This window comes from Sinocyclocheilus rhinocerous, unplaced genomic scaffold (genome assembly GCF_001515625.1).
Source record: "Sinocyclocheilus rhinocerous isolate Xijiao unplaced genomic scaffold, SAMN03320098_v1.1 scaffold69, whole genome shotgun sequence".
Classification (NCBI taxonomy): Eukaryota; Metazoa; Chordata; class Actinopteri; order Cypriniformes; family Cyprinidae; genus Sinocyclocheilus; species Sinocyclocheilus rhinocerous.
In genome coordinates, this window is record NW_015667272.1 from 621280 (window position 1) to 633452 (window position 12173).

Genomic DNA, 12173 nt, shown 5'->3' on the forward strand with positions numbered 1-12173 from the left:
TTACTTCATTAATTACTCACCCTCATGTCGTTCCACACCTGTAAGACCTTCGTTCATCTTCAGAACACAAATTAAGATATTTTTGATGGAATCTGAGAGCTCTCTGACCCTGCATAGACAGCAAGGGTCCTAACATGATCAAGGTCTAGAAACGTAGCAAGGACATCGTTAAAATAATCCATGTGACATCAGTGGTTCAACCGTAATTTTAAGAAGCTAAAATTAACGTTTTTATTCAACAACTCGTCTCCTCTGCAAAATAGGTGATACTCTCCAAAATGGCGCTATAGATTGACGCGGAGGAGACGAATTGTTGAATAAAATCTTTATTTTTGTTTTCTTTGCGCATAAAAAGTATTCTCGTAGCTTCGTAAAATTACGGTTGAACCACTGATGTCACATGGATTATTTTAACGATCTCCTTGCTATGTTTCTAGACCCTTGCTGTCTATGGGAGGGTCAGAGAGCTCTCAGATTCCATCAAAAATATCTTAATTTGTGAATTACAAAGTATTTTTTTTCGATGCATTCTTAATATTCACTAAAATGGTGCATTATCAATAAGTCAATGAAACTGACCATTGAAAATGCTCTCAAAATGACCAAATACTGACCGGGTCACTGTAGCAGTTGATAATTATCCCTTATTAATGCTGCATTTACTCCAGAACACCATATAAATATATATTTAAACTCTAAATGAGTGCTGTTGTTTTTTTCAATAAATGTGTTTGGTTTTTTACAAAGCTACAATAACTTACAAATACCCTTTTACCACCAGAACGGTTCACGTTCTGAAGCCAGAGTCTGTTCTTGGCGTGAGGAACGAATGATGATGCAATGCTGGTACGAGTGGTTTACCTGACTATAAACAGTCAAAAAACAAACAGCAAATATGAATCACGATTTAATGTAACAAAACAAATTATTACTTTTCGTTAAAATCTTTATTAATGCCAAAAGTGCTTACATTTATGCATCTTTTTGTTTGCTCGGGCAGCCATGTTGCCGCTGAAGCCGGTTTACGCTGAGATAATTCATTTCATACCCTTCGTTTGAAGTGTGGTTCCGAAAAATCTTTGTTTGAAGGGCTATCTGGCCCTTCCCCTTACCCCTCCAACCAAAAGAGAATTGAGACACCCCTACCCCTTCACGTGAATGCGCGTGAATTCCCCTGAGCGGTAAGGGGAAGGGCTAAGGGGTAGAAATGGGATTGGGCCAAAATGTGCTTAATCTCATCAATGAGATTATTAAATAGCTGACAAAAATGTTGCAATAATCCACAAGTAATTTACATAACTCCAGTTCAATAATTAGCATCTTGTGAAGTAAAAAGTAAGAAACTAATACATCGTTAAGGCGTTTTACCTTTAAACCTTCTGGCCAAAATGGAAGTCTATAATCCATAATAAATGCATTCTCCAATGAAAGTTAATCCCCTTTTGTCCTCTCACATCAAAATCCACCAATAACCTGTTTTTACATATAAACAGTGCTTAATCTGTGCATATTTCACTCCTGATTCAGAGGAGACAACATTGGAGAAAGCAATATTATGGATAATTTTTTCCAGAACCAAGGGTTGAGTTAAAAAGGTGGATTCGAATAAATTTTATTTTACGTGTAGCTGATGAACAGGAGTCATGTGGATTACTTGTGGATTATTGTGTTTTTATCTAGGGATGCACTGAATATTCGGCAACCAAAATAATATGTACCGAACAATGACTAACGCGATCAAATAGAGGCACTCACTAATGCAGCAAACATGTCGGCAGTGTTAAAGTATTTAAAACTATCAGAGAAAGACGCAGAAATCATTACAAGCACGAAAGCACCGACAGCGAGAGACTGTTTAGTGCTGCATCACATGTCTCCGATGAGAAGAAGAGGTGGCTAATGCTGGTGTTTAGGTTACTGTATGATGATTGAAATTGCGAAATTACCTTTTAAACGATTAGTAAATAAACTGCAGAATGTTATATTTTCTAATGCACGCACGAATTGCATGTATTCTGACAGCGCTGCACGAGCTCGCGGCGCCAGGGTTCAAAGTCCATAGCGCAAGGAAAATCTGCGCTGAACTTGTTACTCAGTAAGTACAAGTACAAGTAACAGTACAAGTTGCTCAGTAACATTTTTGTGAATTTTTTTTAAAGGCATGTGACAATGTGATACGTGCGACAAACATCTTCCTAAATTCGTAATGAGAATCATTTATAAATCTGCATGCTGTTGTCAACAAAAAGAAGCGCTGAGATCTTCCTATGGGTTTCTGCCAAAATAAAAGCCGAGAAAAAAGTGACGTGACATCTGACATGTGGCCAAGTATGGTGACCCATACTCGGAATTAGTGCTCTGCATTTATCCCATCCTAAGTGCACACACACAGCAGTGAACACACACACACCGTGAACACACACCCGGAGCAGTGGGCAGCCATTTTTGCTGCGGCGCCCGGGGAGCAGTTGGGGGTTCGGTGCCTTGCTCAAGGGCACCTCAGTCGTGGTATTGAAGGTGGGAGAGAGCGCTGTACATTCACTCCCCCCACCTACAATTCCTGCCGGTACGAGACTCGAACCCACAACCTTTGGGTTACGAGTCCGACTCTCTAACCATTAGGCCACGACTTCCCCCAAAAAGCAACAACTCTTATCAACATTCATAAATGATAGTATTGTAATTTTACTGTCGTTCTGTAAAATAAAATAAGACAATAATAATGATAATAATAATTACCCTACAACAGCTCTATTAATACATTTATTATAACATTCACACAGTGTTCAAATTGGGATCTGTAATATATTCTAATGTTTTAAAAGAAATCTTTTCTGCTCAGCAACTTATTAATTTTAAGTTAAATTGTGCTTTGTTGGTATAATGTCTGCTAGAATGTTAAAAAAATTGTTCAGTGTTAAGTAAATATTTTTAAATGGTTGTTTTGTAATTGATTTTTTTATTTGAAAAGCAGGACAAAACAGTAAAAGGCACATTTTGGCAATTTAATTAATGCAATGGTGAAAAAAAAAAAAGGCAAAATAGGCCTACATGGGGGAAAAATGTGAAAAACCGTGTTCGGTATTCAGCCAAGTATTTTCATTTCGGTGCATCCCTATTCTTATCAGCTGTCTGGACTCTCATTCTGTCAGCACCCATTCACTGCAGAGGATCTATTGGTGAGCTAGTGGTAAACTAAAATGCTAAAATTGATGTTAAATTTCTCCAAATCTGTTCTGATGAAGAAACAACCTCATCTAGATCTTGGGAGGCCTGAAGGTGAGCAACTTTTATTTTTTGTTTATTTATTTGATTAACTATTTACAGGATTGTGGTATTTAGCTTTGTGCTGAGCATAATGCTGCAATGATCGTGTAACACGTTTCTTTATAACATTTTCTGCTTAAAAATATCTGATTGACAAATTAATATTACATGAAACCAGTACAAAAAAAAATCTGATTTGATCCCAAAATATTTTTATATTTTCAAAGCTTTAGTACTTCACATTTGCTGTTCTTTATGGTAGGATTCAATAGATGTAAAGGCCGATCAAGCCAAAAAGCCACTTGGATCATTTTTTCCCCCTAAAACACTACAGTACTTGTCTTGTAATGTCACCACAAATTGTTCGGCATGTAATAATTTGCAGCCTCGTTTTAGTTTTATTATAACCACAACTTAAATAAAAAAAGGGAATGAATTAGCACAAAATGTTCACAATTTACCTAAAACAAGCAAACAAATTACTAAATCATGGGATTTTGTGGCCATATCATCGTCATGTGTGGCCACACACATTATATTTTACACAAAAAGTGTTAATAAATATTATATAAATAAAATAGATAAATCATTTGATGAATGAATGAATGAATTCAATGTGGGTTCAATTTGATCCAAAATCACAGATGGCTGCAGTTTCTTGGGACAATAGGAGGGTTCATTTGACCCGTTTACATCGGTATGTGCCGCGAACAAAGAGAATCCACAGGAATGCAATAAAAGCCATTCATCATCACGAATAATTACACGTTTAGTCAGTTTAACATGTAACGTTATAGTTGTGAAAGTAAATGAGCCGTAGGATTGATGAGTTAAACAACGGAAAGTAAAGTTTTGAAAACACTAAACAACCCCTTAAATAGAAGAAACCCCACCAGAGTGCTTGCCAGTGTACTTACTATGATATCTGATACTGTTTTAATACAGGTTGTAATAGTATTGTTACATTCAATAGCCCGTAACTAAGAAAAGACATAACGTTAAAGCAAAACACAGATGTGATATTAATAAAGCTGACAGATGTGATTGATGGACAATCTTGCTAAACAATTTTAAACACGATATAAACTACCAAACGACCCACAGTCGACGTGTTCGTCGTTTCTGAACAAATTTAAACTCGTCACCACAAATTGTTCGGCATGTAATAATTTGCAGCCTCGTTTTAGTTTTATTATAACCACAACTTAAATAAAAAAAGGGAATGAATTAGCACAAAATGTTCACAATTTACCTAAAACAAGCAAACAAATTACTAAATCATGGGATTTTGTGGCCATATCATCGTCATGTGTGGCCACACACATTATATTTTACACAAAAAGTGTTAATAAATATTATATAAATAAAATAGATAAATCATTTGATGAATGAATGAATGAATTCAATGTGGGTTCAATTTGATCCAAAATCACAGATGGCTGCAGTTTCTTGGGACAATAGGAGGGTTCATTTGACCAGTTTTTAGAAGCAAAGCCCATTTTAGTTGACATTATTACAGTGTAATTCACAATTAATTTAAAAAAAAAAACATTTGTTTAAATAAACAGAACTCCAACAAAGCCATTTTGAACACACTTTTTATTACGAACAATTACCTAGATGTTGCAAAGAAAAAACAATTATTATTTTCTTTAGACTGGTTTTATGTACAAAATAGAAATAAATAAATCTGGTAAATTAAGTGCCCTAGTGTTAACAAAAGGGAAAATCCTTTGAATGCAGTTCAGTTTCACATAACATGTAAAAGAGAGAAAGTGCGTCCCAAATCGCGTACTTATGCACTATTCTATGACGTTTTGTAGTATAAATAGTGTGAGTAGTGTGTTCACACTGAAAATTCCAAAAAGAAAAAGTGCACTTTAAATACCCGGATGATGCACTTAAATAACCGAAAAAACGAAGTGTGGAATGTTGAACACTTCATGCATTCAACTGTCGCAGCTTTAATTACGTAGTGAAGGGGGAGGGGCTATCAGACTCCGTTTATGAATGACAAAATAACCTTATATAATTCATACACTATATGGTTGAGTACATAGTGTATAAGTGCATAGGGATGCAGCTAGAGACATTAACACTTTATCTCAAAACAGCACAAAGTCAGCAGGAAGGCCACATAAGTATCCTGTGGTATTATACAATAAGATGTGAAAAGACAAAACAAAACACAATTTTCATATAATTCAGGCACCTATTTTAACTCTTGTATTAAACAAATAGGTGTTTACAAAACACTTTTGTTTCCTGAACATTCCCTTATCCTTGCCATCTTCATGCAATTTTTTTATTTAACATTCATTTTTATTTACAGACTACCTTCAAATACGGTCAACTGTCCCGTGCATAAGTGCAGTGTAGTGGACAGACAGGATGATCACAGATGCAATCTCTTCTTTGCTTAAAAAGGAATAGTGTAACCAAAAATAAAAACTGCTGAAAATGGACTCATGCCCTTGTGTACTCATGATGTTAATTGATGGACTGGAGTCGTGTGAATTACTTGTGGATTATTGTGATGTTTTTATTAGCTGTTGAAACTCTCATTCTGACGGCACCCATTCACTGCAAAGGATCCATTGGTGAGCAAGTGATGTAAAGCTACATTTCCTCAAATTTGTTATGATCAAGAAACAAACTCATCTACGTCTTGGATGGTCTGAGAGTAAAAGTTTAGCATATTTTTATTCTTGGGTGAACTATTCCTTTAACACGCCAACCAAAGCCACAGATCCTCAGACTCCTCTGATGACAATTTTATAATTACTTCACTTTCTTTGACTCCCATTCCTAATAAAAAAAATAAAACAGAACAAAAAAAGATTAAAATAACACATAAGAACAGAATACAACAGATATTATCACATTTATAAATCTCAATCATCACCATAAGTTCTAAAACAGTGTTGGGGAAAGTTACTTTTAAAAGTAATGCATTACTCCCTAAAACGAAATGCGATACTTAAGTTACTTGGAAAGTAATGCGCTACGTTACTAACTTTTTCTCATCTGGGCTGGCCTACTTGTTTGTTTTTAATATAAAAGGTGATATTTTTGGCAAATGTAAAATCCCTTTTGCACTAAAAGTGAAACGAATAGGCCTCAGGCTGAACGAAATGTAACTTCACATCTGTATGTAGAGGGCGCCGCTCAAACAAATCTTTCAGCTGTGCTGCTATTCTGAATTGCATGAAGAATAGGATGCAGGAGAAGAAAGTACAACACTCTTCAGCAATTAAAAAAGGAAACAATGAAACAATGTTTTTCTAAAGTCATTTTTGCTTATTATTATGGTTGATTTGGATGATATAAGGTCAGTAGCAAAGACACTGGTTAATAAAAATGGGATTAAATACATAAAGGACATTTGTCATTTAACATATTTAATTAGTGCAGGTTCACATCATATTCTGAGTTTGCATGTGCAAATGAGATGAGTAAATGCATGTTCACATTTTAAACATTTTTAAACACGCCTCTGCACTTACTCCCGATTTCTCTCAACATCGGGACAGGAGAGCTGTCAGTCAATAAATGGGAAAACAAAGTAACCGGTGTTACTCATTTGAAAAAGTAACTCAAATATTTTTTTGTAAATGCATTACTTTACTAGTTACTTGAAAAAAAGTAATCTGATTACATAACTTGCGTTACTTGTAATGCATTACACCAAACACTGGTTTTGAATATTTCATTGAATATTTATGCAACCGTATACCTTGGCTTTCTGCATGACATTTCCTTTGGTGGATGCATATATCGACGGGGGGCGTTTCTTCATTTCAGAAGCACAATTGACCGGCACAGTGGCACCATTGTAAATATCTTCCTTTTTTTTGCCTGGAACCTACAGGTATTAAGATACGAATGAATTTCATTGTAAAATCAGGTTCATCTGAGGGAAAAGCATATTAAGAGTCAAGAATGCAGGTACCTTAATGGTGGGTTTGCCTTCCACAGGCGCCCCCAGCATTCCTCCAGTCAGAGACTTCTTCAGTTTGTCCTTCACCTCCGTAAGTCGCAGCTCCAGGTCCACTCGCTCAGCTTCCTTCTGACGGCAGCTTTCCTCCAGCTGGGCCAGATGCTGCTCCATGGCTTTCTGCTGTTTATCTGATGCACGCGTACAAAACATATCACATCAAATGAATCGCTCCACTACTGAGGATATTGTCAGCAGGTGGCGCCAAATACTGCAAAAAGTGTGACAAACCACCTTGCATGTTATTAAATAGCACTCAAATAAGTCAATTCTCTCACCAGTCGCCTTTTTCAGCTCTTCCTTCACCACCCTCTTTTTGGCTGTGTCCATACTGGACATAGAGGAATAACGCTTCAGTTTAGACTGATTTTCATCTACCTGCAGGTGGAAGAGAGAAATTACAGTTTGTTTCTGTAAACATCCAACATTCTTGCCTTCCAGTATGATAGTATTTACTTCAGCATTACACAATGTGCTTATTTAAAAATTTCCTCAAAAGTTCCCTTTTATAAAGGAACATGCTTGCAATGACAGAACATTTGTAGCTGACTAGACATAACAAAGTCAGTTGCACAACTTAACCTCCCAACAAAGAAAGTAATGGTGCTACAAAAAATATTTTAGGAAGTAAAGCAGAGAATAAAACAGCAAGACATGTTTGTTGCTGCCTTTCAGGATAATTCAAAAATTCACTAAAACTTTGAGAGAACTGTGGTTAATCATGGCTAAGTCCAGAAACAACACCCAAATGGGCTGAAACGTTCTTTTCAAATGTCATATAATGCCAGTTTTATAATACTCTTAGATCATGAATGCCAAATGTACACTATCGTTCAAATGTTTGGGGTCAATAAAATTTTAAAATATTTTTAAATGAAGTCTCTTATGCTCATCAAGGCATTTATTTGATAAAATACAGTAAAAACAACAATATTGTGAAAAGTTATTGCAAATAACTTTAATATCTATCTGAATATATTTTAAAATGTAATTTGTTGTAATGCTAACACTGAATTTTCAGCAGACATTTTACTCCAGTTTTCAGTGTAACATGATCCTTCATGTTCTTCTTATTATTATTAATGCCGCTGCTTAATTTTGTGAAAACAGTGATAATTTTTTCAGGATTTTTATATGAATAAAAATCTCAAATATACAGCATCTATTTGAAATAGAATAGTCTTTACTGTTGCTGAGGGGTGTGATTTTACAAAACACCACAAAATCATATTTACCCCCCCCCCCAAAAAAATGGTCACACTTTATTTGAAGGAACATTTCTCGCTATTAACGCAACATTAACTATGACTTTTGCCTCAATAAACTCCTAATTTGCTGCTTATTAATAGTTAGTAAGGTAGTTGTTAAGTTTAAGTATTGGGTAGGATTAGGAATGTAGAATATTCTCATGCAGAATATGTGATTTATAAGTATTAATACAGCCAGTATGTTAATAATAGGCATGCTAATAAGCAACTAGTTAAAAGTGAGAATTGGTCCCTATACTAAAGTGTTACCAAAAAATGTGATGCATTTTTAACTGAACACCGTACCAACACGCTTTCATAGGGAACTTCGTCATAAGTCCGTGGATCTGTGGAGGTGCTGCTAGAGGAGGTCGCCCACCTATGGCATAAAAATGTAATAAAACAAGAATTATCATGAAAATACTATAAATCTGAGTGAACGTCTTTACACATCCAAACTGGAACAAGCTAAATATCCTCATCTCTACTCACAGAAAAGAGTGTCGTGCTGCGCTCTGGATGCTGCTGATGGTGTCCACATCCACATAGTCATAATGCAATGCCTCAGGGGTGGTAGCGCTGCCTGCTTCAGCCAACAAAACCCCCAGCCAGCGGCCCATCTCCACAGAACAGCTCGCCTGAGGTTGATTGTATTACAAAATCACACCTTTTTTAATGAAAGATCTCACAATGTAACAAAGATCAATTTTATTACCTCCAGGGCGGCTATTTCTGCGCTCGCTCGCATGATGCGGAAGGCAAAAGGATGTTTGGGTCCAAGACCGGGTAAGACGTCTACACCATTGAGGGCTAATGCACTAACATGGGTGTGAATGTCCCCTCTGTCCTTATGGAGATACAGAGTCCCATTTCTCACACAACACCAGCGCTCCTTCCAACACTGGTTGACCAGGACATTCAAGTAACCTAGCAAAAAATAAGAAACTATCAGAGACTTGAAGGAACGTCTCAAAAGATGAAGAAGATCAACAGTGGAGGGAAAGTGGATTTATGTCCCCTCACCACAACGGGGATTGTCATCCAGGTGGGAAAGCGTGCTGGTTTCGCCCGGCAGGGGCGGCTTCTTCTTGGAGAAACTGATGATGCGGTTGATTTTCCTGCCAGCGGCTCGACTCATAGATCCAGTCAGCTCAGAGAATGTCCCTTTTTTGCCCTTCCCTACAGGAAGAAGCACAGGAAGCATCATAAGAGGATGTATAAAGTGCAAGGACAAGACACGAAACAAATGTTTGGATTCTATTAACGAACATGCCGTTGACTTCCTTTGTTTGCAATGTTGAGGAAAAAACAGCATACTTAAAGGGATAGTTCACCCAAAAATGAAAATGTTATGTTTATCTGCTAACCCCCAGGGCATCCAAGATGTAGGTGACTTTGTTTCTTCAGTAGAACACAAACGAAGATTTTTAACACAAACCGTTGCAGTCTGTCAGTCATATAATGGAGGTGGATGGGAAACACGGCTTTGAGAGTCAAAAAAACATACACAAACAAAACCCTCAAAGCCATGATTCCCATCCACCTCCATTATATGACTGACAGACTGCAACGGTTTGTGTTAAAAATCTTCGTTTGTGTTCTCCTGAAGAAACAAAGTCACCTACATCTTGGATGCCCTGGGGGTAAGCAGATAAACATCAAATTTTCATTTTTGGGTGAACTATCCCTTTACGTCTATAGCTGTTTCTTGTGGCAATGAGTTTTTACGTGTTTTTACGCATAGTTTAAATCAAGATCCATCTGAAACACTTGAAAAGTGAACTTGACGAAACTAGGTATGTGCGCTTTTGAAATCCAGAATTTTTACACATTTTAAAATTAAATAATTAAAAAAAACATTTGGATGATACCAATAAGCCTATAATTATTTTAATGTGTTGGCTGATAACCGATAAATGGCTGAATGGTTAATTCTATACTAATTTGTCCAAATAAGTCATTATTAAACATTAAAACATTATTAAAACAATAAAATCAATCATTTGAAATGTTACAAGTGAATTTAGGGATCAAAAAAACGTTTCCGCGCTTTTTGATGTGAATGACTTTTTCTATCATTTACAAATACTAAGTTGCTAATAAAACTTTTGTTTTTTTTTCATTTCATTTTTTGAACTTAACAAAACTAGGGGTACACACTATTAAAAATCTAGATGATACCAATAAACTGAAAACTATTTTTATGTTTTAGATGAAAACTAGTAAATGGCTGATATTAAAATTTGATACTATTTTGTATAAATAAAAATAAAATATATAAATCAATTTATTTAAATGCTACTGAATTTAGGCATCACAACATAATATACAGTATGAAAAATGTATAATCATTTTGAGATTTGCTAAAAAATAACATTTAACAGTTTTAATGAATTATTAATGTTATTAACTTTAAGTGAGTTTTCGATGACATGGCATGCACAGATACAGTTTCAATATTTGTCCAATAATGATAAATAAAAACTATTTCTAACATCGGCTGATATTACATAATATTACCAATATAATGTGTATGCCAATACAAAACCTAAAAAAAAAGAAAAGAAGGATGTGACATACCAAAAGGGACAAACTTTAACCTCATCAAAAACAACAGAGCAGCTACATCCTTCCTGAGCTCCTAATGCCATTGTTTCAGCGTGACATCAGATCACAGAACTAACAAGAGGAAACGCTCTACAGCTGGAAAACCGACTCTGACCCCAAAAGCATTCGCTAAGCAAAGAAGCTGATCGATTGTGTCCATACCGTTCTCACAGATCTCACGGGTGACGTCTCCATTGGCTGCGCTGTCAGAATCAGAAGTATGTTTATCTGGTGACATCATCTGCAATGACCAAGAAACAGACAGAGCAATTATAGGGATCACCACGCTGGTTATGTTCATGTCAACATCGTAATCAGTATAGGTTAGCCGTTTAGTGTACTCTGGGCTACAGGATGCTAGTAAACTGTTCAGCCTTACCTTATCCAGCTCTAGTTTTCGCAGTATCATTGGAGAGGATGAACTCTCTTTTCCATTAATGCTGTTTGCCAAGTTACTTACTTCCTGAATGACCTACATAGAGTTAACAGAAGAGAGTCATACAGAGAAAATCTGTCAGAACCAGATTTATTCGGATACCATGACACTATGAAATCTGAAAACAGTCAAAACATTAAAGTGAATAAGTTTACAAGAATGACTGCTATATACAGTGATCAGTTTTAGTGTGATTAATCCTTGATCCTGATTGGTTTTGCATAATGAGCCCTAAACGCTGTATGATTGTCAGAGGAAAATGACTTCAAGAGTTCCCACACTTTTCGACTAATTAATTTCCACTTTTCTGTCATTTTTGATAACCAACTTACTAATAAAAAGTTTTTTTTTTTTTAATAATTTCATCGATAATGTACTGTCAAAGATACATTTCTAGGCAAAGAAATATTTCAGAGTCGAGCACCAGTCGTGTTACTGCTAACCAAAACTAAACCTATTCAAAATATTTTTCATTAATTGATATAAAGCTAAAATAAAATAAAATTTAAATACTAAATTTAGAAATGTGGCCAACTAACTGAAAAATTGGCAGGGAATTGAAAAATTGAAAAAATATAAATAAATTAAAGGTAAATTATATATATATATATATATATAT

The 12173-nt window shown here is 35.7% G+C and overlaps 2 protein-coding genes across 2 annotated transcripts in view; both read right to left on the reverse strand.

The window, feature by feature from the left end:
• LOC107733480 (grpE protein homolog 2, mitochondrial-like) overlaps positions 1–26 on the reverse strand; it is a 949-nt gene extending 923 nt beyond the window's left edge. Inside the window, exon 1 of the mRNA XM_016545112.1 lies at positions 21–26. Coding sequence (XP_016400598.1) covers positions 21–26 — 6 coding nt within the window. The remainder of the gene's footprint in view (positions 1–20) is intronic.
• A 5914-nt stretch (positions 27–5940) lies between these two features.
• LOC107733503 (actin filament-associated protein 1-like 1) overlaps positions 5941–12173 on the reverse strand; it is a 27079-nt gene continuing 20846 nt past the window's right edge. Inside the window, exons 9-18 of the mRNA XM_016545147.1 lie at positions 11498–11590; positions 11281–11359; positions 9535–9690; positions 9227–9438; positions 9004–9149; positions 8818–8890; positions 7543–7642; positions 7220–7395; positions 7004–7132; positions 5941–6075 (exon numbers count right to left, since the gene is read on the reverse strand). Coding sequence (XP_016400633.1) covers positions 6049–6075; positions 7004–7132; positions 7220–7395; positions 7543–7642; positions 8818–8890; positions 9004–9149; positions 9227–9438; positions 9535–9690; positions 11281–11359; positions 11498–11590 — 1191 coding nt within the window. The 3' untranslated portion in view covers positions 5941–6048. The remainder of the gene's footprint in view (positions 6076–7003; positions 7133–7219; positions 7396–7542; positions 7643–8817; positions 8891–9003; positions 9150–9226; positions 9439–9534; positions 9691–11280; positions 11360–11497; positions 11591–12173) is intronic.